This window comes from Myotis lucifugus, unplaced genomic scaffold, assembly GCF_000147115.1.
Source record: "Myotis lucifugus unplaced genomic scaffold, Myoluc2.0 scaffold_11, whole genome shotgun sequence".
NCBI classification, from domain to species: domain Eukaryota; kingdom Metazoa; phylum Chordata; class Mammalia; order Chiroptera; family Vespertilionidae; genus Myotis; species Myotis lucifugus.
Window position 1 is genome coordinate 11,993,088 of NW_005871059.1, and position 17,062 is coordinate 12,010,149.

Sequence of the window (17,062 nt, forward strand, 5' to 3'; positions counted from 1 at the left end):
TATATAAAAATTATATATATATATAATTTTTTTTCAGAGAGGAAGGGAGAGGGAAAGAGAGATAGAAGCATCAATGATGAGAGATAATTATTGATCAGCTGCCTCCTCCATGCCCCACATTGGGGATTGAGCCTGCAACCTGGGCATGTGCACTGACTGGGAATCAAACCATGACCTCCTGGTTCATAGGTCGATGTTCAACACTACTGAGCCACGCCGGTTGGGCCAAACCTCAGCTTCTTGACCTTCTTTCCATATATTAACTGGAAGTCAGGTTTTGTTATTAATTGCCTGATATATAACAAGTACTCATAAATACTTAAGTCTGGTTCTGCTTTCTGAGTTCTTACTTACTGTGGAATCGCCTTTGACTCCTTCCCCTCTCTCAATCTCTGTAACCAGTTGGCAAGTCTAGATGATTCTTTCTTTTTGACATTGAGGGCATGTGTCCATTGCTACTGCTGCCAGTCTGGTCATGCTTGTAGCTTCCTACCTAATTTTCTGCCCAGCCTGTCAGAATGCACTGCCTTGATGGTGTTTTCTTTCCTGCTCTGAGTCCTCCATGGTTCTCCCTGCCCAGCATACGTAATTTAAAATCCTCAGCTTTGCCTTCACTCCCCTTCCCTGAGCCCTAAGCTCTGGTCAGACTTGCTTATCACCGGGGGTGCCCATGTGACTTTGCCTTTCCTCTTCCCAGCTCCGCTTTTGTTTGCACTAGTGTTCCCTCACTTGGCGCCATCAGGAACCGACAGGAGATTAGGATGAGTGAGTGGAGGAGAGCGGCATGGGCTGGGGTTAGAGAGAGGCAGAATTTGGATAGTCAGGCCTTTGTACTACAGTGATATGTTTTCTCTTCATCTCAGGAGCACGGGAGAGGGCTTTAAACAGCTGAGGGAAGTGATCTGATATGGGCTGTAAAAGGATCACTTTGACGGCTGGGTAGGCAATAGATTGAGGGCAGGAGTGGGAGCAGGGAGACTGGTTCAGGCCGGTATGTTAGTGGCACTGATGGTCTGTAGTGCTGGTGAGAAGATGGAGGGAAATGGACAAATGTGAGATATATTTTAGAGGTAGAATAGATAGGATTTTGATAGGATGTGGGAGTTAAAGGATGGAAGCATCAAGGATAACTTCTACGTCTCTAGTTTTAGTAACTGGGAGACTAATGGAGCCACGACTGAGACACAGCGACCTGGAGGGGAGTAGCTTAGTTCTGTCACGTTAGCAGCCTTTAAATGTTAGTTCTTACTATTTCCCTGAATTTGCGTTGTATCTCTCTGATTACATTTTAAGTTCCCTGAAGGCAGAAGGCCGTGTTTTAAATTACTCTGTTTTTCCTACAACATATATCATATGCCTCAGCCCTGAGAGATGGTGAATATTTAAATCGATTGATAGAAACTGTGCCATACTGTTTTTTGAATCATCTGTAAGTCCTCATTACTTGAAGTAAGCAATTAAAGAAATTGGAGGAAATTTCCATTTTCGTAGGTCATAAATAAAAAATGAGGCTTTTGTCTTTCCTGTCACATTCAGAATTATTATTTAAAATGCTCACTTAAGTAAGGCTTGGGTTTACGCTAGTGTGGAGTCTACAGGCTGGCTCACCACCTCCTGGTGCTTCCCTCCACAGATGTGCACTGGGAATTACACGTTCGTCCCGTACATGGTGACTCCACACAACAAGGTCTACTGCTGTGACTGTAGCTTCATGAAGGGGTTGTCAGAGCTCATGCAGTCCAACTTCGAGCTGCTTCTGGGACCCATCTGCTTACCTCTTGTGGATCGTTTCATTCAACTTCTGAACGTGGCACAAGCTGGCTCCAGGTAAGTTTAATAAATGAAGTGTTAGTCTACTTATTTGTGCATCTGATGAGATGTTTCTTAGATATAGTACAGCAGCCAAGAAGCAGGAAAACTGTATAATACCCTCTAAGTCAGTGGTTCTCAACCTTCTGGCCCTTTAAATACAGTTCCTCATGTTATGACCCAACCATAAAATTATTTTCATTGCTACTTCATAACTGTAATGTTGCTACTGTTATGAGTCATAATGTAAATATCTGATATGCAGGACGGCCTTAATCGACCCCTGTGAAAGGGTCGTTCAACCGCCAAAGGGGTCACGGACCACAGGTTGAGAACCGCTGCTCTAAGTGAATAAAATAGATGCCCCGTAGTCTACATGTTGCATTTTATTCACTTATTCACAGACTAACTTGAAATCAGAAATATAAGGGACTGCTGTGTTATACTGATGGTAGAGCTAAAAATAAATTTAAAGTACAGAAACATTATCCTAGTAAATGTCCAGGGACTTTTATTTTAAGAGCAAGAACTCTGCAAAAATTGCTGAGAGCATTATTATATTTTATTTAAATATAATATTATATGGTTTCTTATTTATTTTTATTTAAGGGTCATTTATATTGTTAAATGATGATGCTGAGTCAGAAAGTAAAGGTAATATTATGTTCAAATCATAGGCACACCTTAATTTATTTAGAATATTTATACTCAAAACCATAAAATTAAAAAGAAAGTTTGGACATTTTAAATGGTTCATTACAAGTTCTTGGGAAATTCATTAACATAGGATATCTACCTTTACTTCTTCCTGAAGCAAGGCAGAGTGTCAATAGAAATATAGGACTTCCAGATTTCTTAATAATGCTACTTATATGAGGTGTTCATTCTGTGCATCTTAATTAATTGAAAGCTACCAATGATGCAAATGCCATTTTTTTCCATATGAAATTATTACTTTTCATTGAAATTCTTTCTAGTATTAACTCTTTGAAATGTGTTTTCCCATCAGCCAGTATTTCCGGGAATCTATACTCAATGATATCAGGAAAGCTCGTAATTTATACACTGGCAAAGAACTGGCAGCTGAATTGGCAAGAATTCGGCAGCGATTAGATAATATTGAAGTCTTGACAGCAGATATTGTCATAAATCTGTTACTTTCCTACAGAGATATACAGGTAAGAAGATGCTTAAAATCTTTTTCATGTAGTACTAGTATATTGGAAATATATGGGAGTATTAACATCAAATTTCAGTTAACTATGCCATTCATGTAATTTTTTATTGACTCTTGTATGCTTTCTGTCCAAGATTTTATGATGAACGAGATAGATTCATATGAGTAACAGTTAGTGATTGTGAAAGACTTGTATTATAAAGGTCTTTTTCCTCCAGAGGGACTTAAAGACAAATCTGCAAGCATAGCTAACCCAGGGACAATCTGTTCTATTATGTTAGCCTCAGGTACACCTGCCTGTCAATAAGTAAAAGCTTTGTTTTGGCAAATAGCCAAAATTTTGAGAGTTTTTTTAGACATATCTTCATTGAAATTATGTTGCTTGAAATTGATAGCCAGAAGGAAGAAATATGCAATTGATTAATTATAAAAATAACTTTAAAATATTTTTAATGTTTTAATTACTGTTGACATATAATATGTTTTAGCTATACAACATAATGATCAGACATTTTGATAACTTACAATGTGATCACCCCACATAGTTATCACAATATTGTTCACTGTGTTCCCTATGCTGTACTTTTACATCCCTGTAAAAAGAACTTTTAAAATATAGAATATAAAACACACCCACATTCCCTACTATTTTATTGACATGTCTTAGAATTGTAAAAATATGGTAAATAGAATGAAACTTTCTCTGAGTTGGGGATTTGCGATTAGATTTTTACAGTAAAATTTAAGTGAGTTCTGGTTTCTTATTTTCAGTCTTTCAAGCCTGAGTTAAGAACAGCAGAGATTCGTCCATGTGGAGAAGTGTGGCACTTAGGATCCTATGACTAGAGTAGCTTATTCATGTTGAAATGAAGTTGTTTTGCCCTAACCAGTTTGGCTCAGTGGATAGAGCGTCGGCCTGCGGACTGAAGGGTCCCAGGTTCGATTCCAGTCAAGGGCATGTACCTTGGTTGCGGGCACATCCCCAGTAGGAGGTGTGCAGGAGGCAGCTGATTGATGTTTCTAACTCTCTATCCTTCTCCCTTCCTCTCTAAAAATCAGTAAAAAATATTTTTAAAAAAAGAAAGAAATGAAGTTGTTTTGTTGATGATAACAGAAGTTCAATCAGTTGTTCCATGTTCTTGATATTTTGGAAATTATTTTTCTGAAAGTAATTGATAGGACACTGCATGCCAGGAATCTGGCCCCGTGGAGAGGTACAACCGTATTAAGTCAGTATAGCATTATCATGCTAGATGGTTTATTGTTTTGCTGGTTAGATGTGGTAACTGTATTTCTAATGTTTTAATCTATATAATCAAAACGCTTATTTTTTTTTAAAAGTTTCTTCTTGGTTGTAGCTTTTTCAAAATATTCCTTGGATTTTAGTTCTGTTTTTAATGCCCTACTCAGATTAAGATATCTGCTTGTCAAAAAGCATATCATTGTCAGAACTTTCTCCTACTGGTTTAATTCTATGCTGTTCTTCTCCTGTTTAAAGGAATATGATTCTATTGTGAAGCTGGTAGAGACTTTAGAAAAGCTGCCAACCTTTGATTTGGCCTCCCATGATCATGTGAAGTTTCATTATGCATTTGCACTGAATAGGTAAGAAGAAAAAGTTCCTGTTCACAATGTGCTAACATATTATTTTTTAACCTGTATATTCTTTATAGGGTATATTTTTTTCTTTAGCCCTGCAGCCACTCCCTATTAGAATGCAATATTAATATTTCCACTTCAACCATGTAAAATATAGGAAGCATGAATTTTTATTATTTTATGATTTTTTGTTAGTAATAAAAAATTTGCAATCTTTTAATAATAAAATCCTTAAAATTCTTCTCTGTCAAAGGTTGTATCTGCTATTTACATGTTTTTAGAATTTTTTAAATTACATGAATATGATATTAACTTTAAACAAATATACTCAATACCAAGTGGTTATTCATGCAAAAATTGAGTAAAATAGGCCCGCTGGCATGGCTCAGTGGTTGAGTGGCGACCTATGAACCAGGAGGTCATAGTTCGATTCTCGCTCAGGGCATGTGCTTGAGTTGCAGGCTTGATCCCCAATGTAGGGCATGCACGCAGCAGCCGATCAATGATTCTCTCTCATCTTTGATGTTTCTATCTCTCTTCCTTTCCCTTCCTCTCTGAAATCAATAAAAATATATATTTTTTAAAAATTGACTAAAATAGGTTTAAGGGTAGTTATGTCTAGGTGAACATATTCTGAACCAGATAATATTTTCACTAGGACTGCTCTGAACACACCTAATTATAATCATAGATCATGTGTCCACGAATCTTCTAGGTCCAGGACTAATACTGCTGCTTCTAGTCCTGCCTCTCTCCCTTCTGTCCCCATCATGGCACACAACATACATACTTGCTGTTTTAGAATGAGCTACATAAAGCAGCTTTTTAAATAATTAATTGGTCACACATAGAAATCAGGCAATCCTTGGGTTAAAGTTGACTTGTTGGTATTGCTGTGAATTACTTTGCTCAGTGTTTTGGAGCAAAAACCATTAAAACCTAAAGTCAGGGTTTTGTCCCTGTTTGGATTAGTTGACTCTGCTCCATTTGGGGCCACAAACTGCATTCCTAATCTCACTTCACCAGCTTGAACCTGCATATAGACTGCAGGGAAATTGGAAGGACTATGGATAGGTAAGAACAAACCATCGCCGTTATCAGAAAAGCAATTCAAGAGAGATCCTTGTTGGACCCAGGAGACAAGCAGTAGGATTAAAAAACAGAAAGAGTTGGGACTGAGGCTTACAGAGGACTCTCAAAGTCTAATTGTTTTTATTCTGCCTAGTGTGAATCAATATATTAGAATTTTAAAAAGATAATTGCCCTACCTGGTTTGACTCAGTGGATAGAGTGTCGGCCTGCGGACTGAAGTGTCCCAGGTTCGATTCTGGTCAAGGGCACATGCCTGGGTTGTCAATCAATGATTCTCTTTCATCATCAATGTTTCTATCTCTCCCTCTCCCTTCCTCTCTGGAATCAATAAAAATATTTTTTTAAAAGATAATTGACCTAATCTGTATTGAAACAAGGATGTTTTTCTCCCCCTACCTTAGGAGAAATCTCCCTGGAGATAGAGCAAAAGCTCTTGATATTATGATTCCCCTGGTGCAAAGTGAAGGGCAAGTAGCTTCAGATATGTATTGCCTAGTTGGTCGAATCTACAAAGACATATTTTTGGACTCTAATTTCATGGACACTGAAAGTAGAGACAATGGAGCTTTTTGGTGAGTACAGAGGATAAGATGCTTGACAAATGTATGACATAAAAAAATGTTTGCAAATTGAAGAGTTAAATTACTATTATCATTTAGATTATGTGTTATGAAATGAACCTTAGAATTTATAGCTTTAGTAAACAAGTTTGATGAAATTCATTTAATATGGCAGAGTAAATTGGGGTACATTAGATGAAAAGATATTTTTAATATAATTTTAAAAAGATATTTTATATATAATATGACAAATATAATTTTTTGGAAAATTTATAAAGGTTTATTAAAGACATGAAAGAAGAGCTGAATGAATGGGAAAATATACCATGTTTGTGGATGAGAAGACCTGATACTTTAAAGATGTAATTATCCTCAGCAGGCTTTTTATGTAATTTGACAAATTTATTCTAATATTTATTTGAAAAATAAAGGACCAAAAATAGGCAAAGCAATTTTGGAGAACAACATGGAGGGACTTACTCTGTGAGATAACAAAACTTACTATATAGATGTAATAGTAAAGACTACTGGAAAAGATGGATATTGTGGGTGAAAATATGAAGAATTATCAGAGATATATGTAAACTAGAAAAGAACCAAAGGAAAATTTTAGAACTAAAGTCAAAATTTCATCAGATGGGATCAATAGCAAGTAGGACACAATATAAGAGGATAAATAAATTTGAAAATGAATTATTAGAAAGCATCCAGATTCAAGCAGAGGAAAGAAAATAATTGAGAAGGAAATTAAATATCAGTGCTCTGTGGAATAGCATTGAGCAGTGTTACATACTGTTGATTGGAGTCTGAAGAGAGAAGAGAAGTGATATAGCAGAAAAATTTTTTCAAAAATTAATGGCCAAATATTATCCAAATCTGACAAAACAAACAAAACAGCCTACAGATCTAGGAAGCTGGGCAAATCCAAGCAGGATAAATTCAAGGAAAAGCATTCTTCATCACATCATAGTAGAATTGCTGAGAAAATCAAAGAAAATATCATAAATACAACTTAGGTAAAAAGATACATTGTATACAGGGGAAAGAGTGCCTCCTGACTACTCATCAGAAGGAAACCAAAAGACAATGGAATAGCATCTTTAAAGTGCTTAAAAGAAAAAAAACAGTCAACCAAGAATTCTATATCCAGTGATAATGCTTTCAAAAATGAGGTGAAATAAAGACTTTTCTAAATTAAAAAACAACCACTAAGATAATTTGTTGCCAGCACACCTTTACTACAAGAAATGTTTAAAGGAAAATCTTTAGATTGAAGGGAAGTGATACCAGATGGAAAGTTGGATATATAGGTAGAGCACTGGAAATGGTAAATATATGAATAAGAATAGAAATATCAACAAAGTGAAAAAATAAACCCCAGATAGGGAGCAATGCATGTTACCAATATAGAATCTATATAAATAACTCCTAAAATATTTAATAAAAAATGTTATAAATGGGCATAGGCTATGAACAGACCATACACAAAAGCAGAATCACAAATGGCCAATAAACATTTTTAAAACATATAAAAAAGATGCTTTACCTGCAATCTAAAACAATGATATACCATTTTATACTGTTTATCCTATATAATAAAGAGCTAATATGCAAATGGTCATCACACCCTCAAGCTGTCACGCCGTCGAGGCTCAGACACTCAACACTGGGGAGTGAGGAATGGGGACCAGCCAGGCTGCGGCCAGGCAGAGGGACAAGCCGCCCTCCCTACAGCCCCGGGTGCCAGCTGCTAGGGCTGTGGTCTGGGAGAGGGACCAGCCGCCCGCCCCGTGGTCCTGGGCGCCAGAGGCTGCATCTGCACCTGTGGCCTGGGAGAGGGACAAGCCACCCACCCCGCGGTCCTGGGCGCTAGCACCTACGGCTACAGCCTGGGAGAGGGACAAGCTGTCTGCCCTGCAGTCCTGGGTGCCTGCGGCCAGCCAGAGGGAGGGAAGCCTGGGTCCTGGGTGCCTGCAACCAGCTGGAGGAGGGAATCCTGGGTCCTGGGTGTGGGGCAAGGCAGAGGCGGTTAGGTGCGATCAGGCCAGCAGGAGAGCAGTTAGGGGTGATTAGGCAGGCAGAGGTGGTTAGGGGCAATCATGTAGGCAGAGGTGGTTAGGGGTGATCAGGCAGGCAGGCAGAGGGGTTATGGGCAATCATGCAGGCGAGCAGTTAGGAGCCAGCAGTCCCGGATTGTGAGAGGCAGTTGGACATCCCCCAAGGGGTACCGGATTGGAGAGGGTGCAGGCCAGGCTGAGGAACCCCCCGCCCCATGCACGAATTTTGTGCACCGGGCCTCTAGTATTATAAGTTTTTAAGCCTGATGATGCCAATTATTGGCAAAGATGTTAGAGAAATGGGAGTTCTAATCCTCTCCTGGTTGTGATAGAAATTTTTATGACCACTAAAATATTTGGTGTTATCAAGGAAATTGAGAGGTAGCCTACTCTAGATCTAGCAGATCTACTCCTAGTTATATACCCTAAGGCAGTGGTTCTCAGCCTGTGGGTCTCGACCCCTTTGGGGGTCAAACGACCCTTTCACAGGGGTCGCCTAAGACCATCGGAAAACACATATTGAATATATAATTACATGTTGTTTTTGTGATTAATCACTATGCTTTAATTATGTTCAATTTGTAACAATGAAAATACATCCTGCATATCAGATATTTACATTACGATTCATTAACAGTAGCAAAATTGCAGTTATGAAGTAGCAATGAAAATAATTTTATGATTAGGGGTCACCACAACATGAGGAACTATATTAAAGGGTCGCAGCATTAGGAAGGTTGAGAACCACTGCCCTAAGGGAACTCTTTAAGTTTTTCTCCATAAAAGTGTCATCATGAATATATATATATATATAAAACATGTTGAGCAAAATAAGCAAATAGAAGGATACATAGAGTATAATATCATTTATAGAAACTTTGAAAACAATCATACACATCTAAGAAAAGTGTATATGCATGAATTCACATCCTAAATTCCCAGTTCAGTATATTAGTTACCAGTGGGGACAGAGTAGAAAAGGATCATGGAGTGATTTACATGCAGCTGCAAGAATATTTAAGACATTTTACTTTTTAGGCTGAGTGATGGGTATGTGAGGGTGTTTCTTATATTATTCTTTTGTACTTCTTAATATTCCTAAAGCATTCCTAAAATATCCCCTGATTAAAGAGTATATTAAAGGAGGTTGACATACTTCAGGAGTTCCTCCATTATAGCCATAAAATTTTTAAAGTTATGAAACAGAAATCTTAACTTTTAAAGTCTTTTATCATTTCAGCAGTTTAATGGGGAGTTGAAATTAGGATAATGGATTATAATCAGGGAGGACAATTTAGGGACAGGATTTTCTTAGATCCTTGTGGAAAGCTTTGGTTTGGACATTTACATTCATATAATAAATTTTTACTACAACCCAGAGAGTTTTACATTTTCTCTTAACAAACTTTCTTCTTACAAAAGAGGAATGTTACTATACAGTCCATTGCCGGAAGATTTACACTTTAAGAAAATTCTTAATTGTAGGAGGATTAGAACCTTATATTTGAAGTATTGTGCCAATATAAATGCTTTGATATGGTAGTGATAATGAAATGCAGAGGTAATCTTTAAAGGCCTGATCTTCATGGTCAGTGAATTTAAATGGAAAACATCTCTTATGAAGTTAGTGAGCATCGTGCACAGGAATAAAATAGAAGTGTTTCCCCATTTGAAAACCAAACAATTTATACTACAGAGAGCTTTCAAGGTCACATAAAGTTTAGGTAAGGAACAATTTTTTCTGGTTGTACTTTTGTTTTAGCTTTCTATACTTCCAGATTCTGGCTCCTTTTTTATGGTTCCCATTTAGCTTAGGAACATTAACGGTCTCTCAAAGGAGCTCTATGTTCAAGGTTTTCAGGTCAAATTGAAGATGTCAGATTTCTATTTCATTTTAAGGTATCCACTAATTTTCTAGGAAGAACAGGGAAGACTGTTAGAACTCAAAGCCTTTTAATGGGAGGGTCCTTAGGAGTTGCTCTTTATTGACCTTGTGTGTGTCACTCACTGATTTATTAAGTAACATAAGAATGTCACTTTTGCTGTAGATTACTTATCTATAACCTGCCACTATTGTCATTATATGCTTTTGCCCTAATGGTTGCTAAGAAGGGTTCCCTCCGTTTTAGCATGGGTGTTTTTTTCCACGCCCTCTCACTGTACAGCTACTTCGGTATTTCTTAGTGTTTTGATCCAACTCCCTCAGTACTGCAAACCCACTCATGCATGTTGTTGTGTTGGCCTTGTCCCCAAGCTCCGTTTCTTTTAGGGCTGAGAAGTAAAAGCACCTTGTCAGGGTGCTGACACAAAGGGTATCATTGAGGTTATTAGGCTTCCTGGCCATACTTACCCTGGATACCACATTTCCTGAGTCATGGGTTCCGAAGGGATGTTCAACTGACCTTTTTTGAGCCTCTGGGTTTCCACTTGTCAAACCCTGATGCTGGGATAAGGAGTGGGATGTCATGGCGGGCTCTTCCCACTGACTCTCCATGGCCTGACTCATTTTCTGTTGGCTTGAACAGACAGCAGTCTACTGATCACAGAAAGTTTAAGGATAAGATCTTCAACGTAGTAGAAAAACAGTCCCAAGCAGTTGTGATTTCAATGACTCATAGAGTCTTTCTGGCAGTCCCCCTTTCTAACATCATTACAGAGTTCTATGTCCCTCCTACATTGGAGGGAGAACGTCTTACATGCTGAGCATTGTATTTGGTACAAGTTGTGCCAAGGCACCCTTTTACTTCTAGGTGACCCTCTAATGCAGGTCTGGGGCTCAGAATGCAAACATAGAAAATTAAGAAAAATGTTTATAGCTTAGATATTTAAAGTTTGCAGACTTGTAATATGTTAGAACAAACTTTCATTGTTGAGTCTTATCTAGAAGAGAGGGTGAGTTGTGCAAAAATAGAAAATACGAAAAAAGTTTATGGTTTACATTTTCTGAAGTTTGCCTGGATGGAGGCGAATGGTTTGAATGAACACATCCTGCTGATATAAGTATAAAAAAAATAGTGCTCTAACATTTGATGTTTCTCATTGTCACTTCCTTAGTTAATTTTGTTCACGGAAGCTCTCTTGTGGGTGTCTAAAATAAGTTAAGGTCTGAAAAATGCCTTTTTGGTCTCTGGATAAACTGAGGTTAGCTTTCAGTTACTAAAAGATTGTAGCTTTTTATCATAGCTGTTCACTATACAGTTAAATATATAAGCTAAAGAAAGCAGCAGTGGTGCCTGTCATAAGTCTTACTAGAGAATATTATGGGCTGGTATGGAATAAAGAGCAAGAGAAGAGAGTGAACCTGGGAGGATATTCAACTTTCGAAGTATGAAATATTGTGACCCAAGAGCCTAGGTTTACACCCTAAAAAAAGGCCACAGAGTTTCTGAAGTGGCAGATTTAACCGGAATGACCCAAGGAAATATTACGGACCATGATTTGGAGGGTCATGGAGAGTTCACTGCCAAGATTATCTCCACAATTTTTTAACCTAATCTAAAAACGAAATAACTATGAAATAGTTATGCTGAGTTTCCATGCAGCAGAACTCACTCAGAACATTCTGTTATATTGAAGGCTTAGGCAAAGCAGATATTATTCTTCCCATTTTACATCTGAGGCAATTGAAACGCAAAGAACTTTGAATTTCTTGATGCCCGGTGACTAATAAAATTTCAAATCTAGCCCAGCCTATGTGACTCAGTGATTGAATGTCGTTCATTCCTAGTCAGGGCACATACCTGAGTTTTGGGCTCAACCCCCAGTAGGGGGTGTGCAGGAGGCAACCGATCAGTGATTCTCTCTTATCATTGATATTTCTATCTCTCCCTTCCTCTCTGAAATCAATAAAAAAAAAAACACTTATATTTTTTAAATTTAAAATCTAGGTGTGTGTTTTTTCAGATCCAATGTTGTTTTTATTACATTTCAGGAACAGGCATTTCCAGGAATGCCTATACCATTTTGTTGAAGAGGCATGAACTTTTGGGAAACTAACAGGAGATAAAAATTCACTCAGTATAAACTAAAGCAAATTACTTAACCTTTAGGAAATTCTGACTAAACAACAACAAATATATATATATATATATATATATATATATATATATATATATATAATTTTTGATTGAGAGGAAGGGAGAGGGAGAGAGAGATAGAAACATCTATGTGAGAGAGGAACATTGAATCGAGCCCGAAACCTGGGCATGTGCCCTGACCAGGAACTGAACTGGTGACCTTTTTGGTGCATGGGACAGTGCTCAACCAACTGAGCCACACTGCCAGGGCGGAAATTCTGTTGTTGTTTTTTAAATTTAAAAAATAAGAATAATACTTACCTAGATGAGTTAGAATGTACTTAGCATCCTATAAGTAGCAGAATACTTACTCCAATGAATTTAAATAAAAAGGAAATAGATCTTTCAAAACATGAAGTTCCGAAATAGGGCTTGGTCTGGCGTAGGTTGAGTCGGCAGCTTAAAAAGCTAGGCCAGGTCTTTTCCATCATTAGTGCTGTAGGTGCCTATAGCCATTTCAGGCATAAACCCAATTCAGCTACAGCAAGGTCTGGAGATGCAAGGAAGACACCCTTTTCTGTATTTTTGTCTTAGGGCTGAGGAAACACGTTCATAAAAACCCACGCCATACTGGAAATATCAGGGGGAGCACTTTGTAAAGTATATTATTGTCTAACCACTATACTGTACACCTAAAACTAGTATAATATTGAATATAAATTGTAATTGAAAAATAAAATTAAGAAATAGGGGAAAGGAACCCTACACCAGACTGTCTTTACATTTCTTTATGCTTCTAGTATTTCATCATCAGCCCAATACTACACAGATCATGGGCAAGGTTATTACAACTGGTTTAGCTGATCACTTTAGGAGGAATGAATGGTCTGCTGTGAGGATTAAATAAAGCAATATATGTTAAAGTCCTAGAATAGTAGGCACTTGGTGTTATATCCTTAGTATATAATATGTGAAAATGTTTTTCATTTTTTTATATATTGTTATATTTATCCCTGTTCAAAATGGACATTAATGAGATTAAAATTCCCTTTTCCTAAAACATTCCTAAGAGTTTTCTTTCTCTCTCTGGAGAAAGAAAAACATTGTAGCTGATGGAAAAGTTATGGAGTCTCTGTATACTTTTTATATAGGCTTTGTTTGAATTTCATATGCCAGGGCTGTCGTGGGGTCATGAGGGATAGGCAGAGATTGGACTCACACTTGGTTTTAGAGATGATGATATTCTCATTCTTAAGGGGGTGATATTCTCATTCTTAAGGGGGTGATATTCTCATGTTTGAAAGCAAAATAGGTGTCCGTACTGTATTAGCATAACCATGTCTCTCCTGTTGTAATGCCAAAAATAGATCTATAGGCAGGAAATTAAAAGCATTAAGGATTTGTGTGTGTGTGTGTGTGTGTGTGTGTGTGTGTGTGTGTGTTAGCATTAATGTGTTCATTTTTCCATAATAACTTGAGACAGCTTTGCCTTATCAACTAATTTTCTTTTACGTCAGTGACAGTGCTGTTCAAACAGTAGTGTGTGCCAGTAACACTTCAGTTTTTATATTATTGATGGGGGTGGCTTTACTTTGGAAGAGTTATGTAACAAACCAATCAACCTACAAATAAAGATCTATGTCTAGTTTCCATTTGCCAGATTAGTCCTTTATTCTTTTATTGGCTTTAAGATATCTTTCTCCATGTTATCTCTATTTCCACTACCCTCTATACCCCCCAGGGTTTTAACTCATCCTTTTTCCATTGACATCATTTTTTGTTTAGTTTTTTATTGTGTCTATGAGGTGAGTTTCCCATTTTTAGATGATTTTTATTTTTAGAACACAAAGCCTGAAGAGTTCTTAGTGACTCAGCATGACTCCCAGCTCATTGGTGTGCAGGCGTAGATGGCTCCTAAAGGGCCAGCAATTCTAGGATGACCTGGAGACTTGAGTAAAACACACCATACGCCCATGGTTGCTTTGTAAACAAGGACCCTGCTACATTGATACCTTGACCTTGATTTAATACTGCATCCAGCGGATAATAGATTGGATGAAGCTCTGTTACAGCATGATCAAGCTGAAATGCAAGAATGATAATATTTAATATGTCATTGTGGAGGTTTCCTAATTGTGGCTAACAAGTATTGAGCACCTAGAGAGAGCAGCTAAAGCTTGATTTATGTAACATAGTTGTCAGAGGGATGACTGAGAGAACTAGAAGTTTTCAAGGATTATGCTGAAAAATTAGAATATGGGAGAATATGGAAACCTGGCTGAACATCATATCAGTTGGGAGCTTTTCACAATACTATGTTCATTGTCCCTGGAGATTCTGCTTAGTGAGTCCATTTTATTGAACAGTTAACCATAATTGATAATATGACTATTTCTTTTTATTAAGTGTTTAGATTGCCCCCATAGTTTTCCTTTTTATTAAGTGTTTAGATTGCCTAAATCTTTACTGTTCTTCATATCCTTAAAGCTTTGATTAAGTTTAAGCCCCTGGCCCCACCTCTAGCTCCTCTTCAGAGCATTCCCAGAAGTGTCTCCATCCATCTCCCCAATCTTCTTAAAACGTGGGTTTTGCATTTTAAGCTGAGAAAATTGGCAGTTATTGCAAGGATAAGTTTAGATTGATCATAAACATACAAAAACTGTTCATTCTCAGGAGCAATCAAATGTACGTTAAAACCCTGAGCTATGCTTTCTTGTTGTGATCAGTTGGCAAAGATGAAAAGAGATGAGAATACTTTATTTTGGCATGGGTGCAATGGAAAAGTGGCTCTCCTATACTTCTCTTGGGAATATTAATTGGTAAAACCTTTCTCTAAAGCAATTTGGCACTGTGCATCAAGCGCTTTGAAATAATGCAGGTTCTTTAGTCCACTTAATATCCTTTGGAAGCCATCCTAAAGAAATAGCACATACAGAAACAAAGATAGGTATACAACAGTGTTCACTACAGTGAATTTTATGATAACAAAAAATTAGAAGAAACCTAAATGTCCAAATGAAAGATAACATCCCCATGTGATGGAATGTCATTCATTCAGATTTGGAAGGGTTTGGTGATAAAAGTACAGGGTGAGACAAAAGTAAGTTTTTAGTTGTGAGAATATGAAACAGTTTATTCTTGTATTATTACTTAGTAACTAGGGACCCAGTGCATGAACTCGTGCACCTTAAAAGGAACTGTGGGCCACGAGGCTGTGGTGGGCACAGGGGCGGGTCTCAGTTCATCCTCGTGCCCCCACCAGGCCCCTCCCACTGCAGCTCCCCACCCCCCGTCTGCCTGCAGCCCCGCTCCCACTGCCACCCACACGCTGATGGCACTGGCCACACTCGCACCCACTGATGGCACAGAGCGATTGGGGCCAGTGCCAGCAGCAAGTGCAAGCAGCAGCTGCTGCCCTGATTGCCCCTCAGGAGCAGGGGGAGGTGGAGAAGCCCTCAGGGGCGATTGGGACCAACGCTGGGTGCCAGCAGCGGGTGCGAGTGGGTGGTTCCAGCACTGGCAGTGGGTACAAGTGGGGCTGGTGCCAGAAGCAGGTGTGAGCGCTTGGCGGGACTGTGGCGCACAGGAGCAAAGAATTTTCAGTAACCACCAGAGGCTCACCCTGATGACAGTGACCGGCACCCCGCCTTGGTCTGGTGCCTCCGCTCACCTGCTCCACCATCCCACTGTGGCCAATGCCCGCCATGTTCCACACGTGCCCCCTGGTGGTCAGTGCATGTCATAACGGCCGATTGTTCAGTTGTTCTGCCATTTGGGCTATTTGCATATTAGGGTTATATATAGAGAGATTATTGTATTACTTTCCATGTGAACAACTGTAAACCTGCTTTCACCTTTACCCTGTATACATGGCATAAAACTTACATTTTATCCATTTTTAATCATGCAATTAATTCAGTGACATTAAGTACATTTGCATTGCTGTGCTACCATAATCACTTTCTATATAAAACTTTCCTACTCTATACCTGTTTAACAATTTCCTATTCTTTCTCCCCTTACCCCAACCCCTGGCAACCACCATCCTATTTTCTGTCTTTATGAATTTGACTACCCTAGTAATATAAGTGGAATCTTACGGTATTTGTCTTTTGGGTATGTGACTGGCTTATTTTACTTATCATGATGTTCTCTTGAGTTCATCCATGCTGTAGCATGTGTCAAAATTTTCTTTTTAAAGCTGAATAATTGTATGTATGCACCACATTTTGTTTATCTATTCATCTATCGATGGGCATTTGGGTTGTTTCCACATTTTGGCTATTGTGAATAATGCTGCTATTGAACATTGGTGCCAAAATAGCTGTTGAGTTCTCTGCTTTCAATTCTTTTGGATATATACCCAGAAGGAAATTGTGGTTTTAAAAATCTTTAATATATCAAAGTTTAAAAGATTATAAAGAGCATGATTCTCTTTTTTGGGGGAGGGAAGTATCCACATAATAAAAGGACTGGAAAAACATAGTTAAAAACAATTTGGGGCTCTTTATTTTCTTTCTGACTTTTCTTTTGTAAGGAATATATACAAATACATAGTTTGAATTAAATAGAGGGCCCCACCATTTTCAGATGAGTGAACAAAGTAATCTGGCAATAGCTTTTCTCTAATGCTGTATTGCTTTACCTCTGGGTTATAAAAATGATAATTTCAGAAATATCCCTAGAGATGTAAAGCACCATGAAATTCAGTTTAATTACTTGTATGTCTCTCAGAAAGAATCACAGCTGTTA

At 38.1% G+C, this 17,062-nt stretch overlaps 1 protein-coding gene across 1 annotated transcript in view; it reads left to right on the forward strand.

The window, feature by feature from the left end:
• Positions 1 to 17,062, forward strand: part of MAP3K5 (mitogen-activated protein kinase kinase kinase 5) — a 167,604-nt gene that overhangs the window by 68,212 nt on the left and 82,330 nt on the right. Inside the window, 4 exon segments of the mRNA XM_023750205.1 lie at positions 1,634 to 1,827; positions 2,819 to 2,987; positions 4,485 to 4,591; positions 6,079 to 6,249. Of these exon segments, the coding sequence (XP_023605973.1) occupies positions 1,634 to 1,827; positions 2,819 to 2,987; positions 4,485 to 4,591; positions 6,079 to 6,249 (641 nt within the window).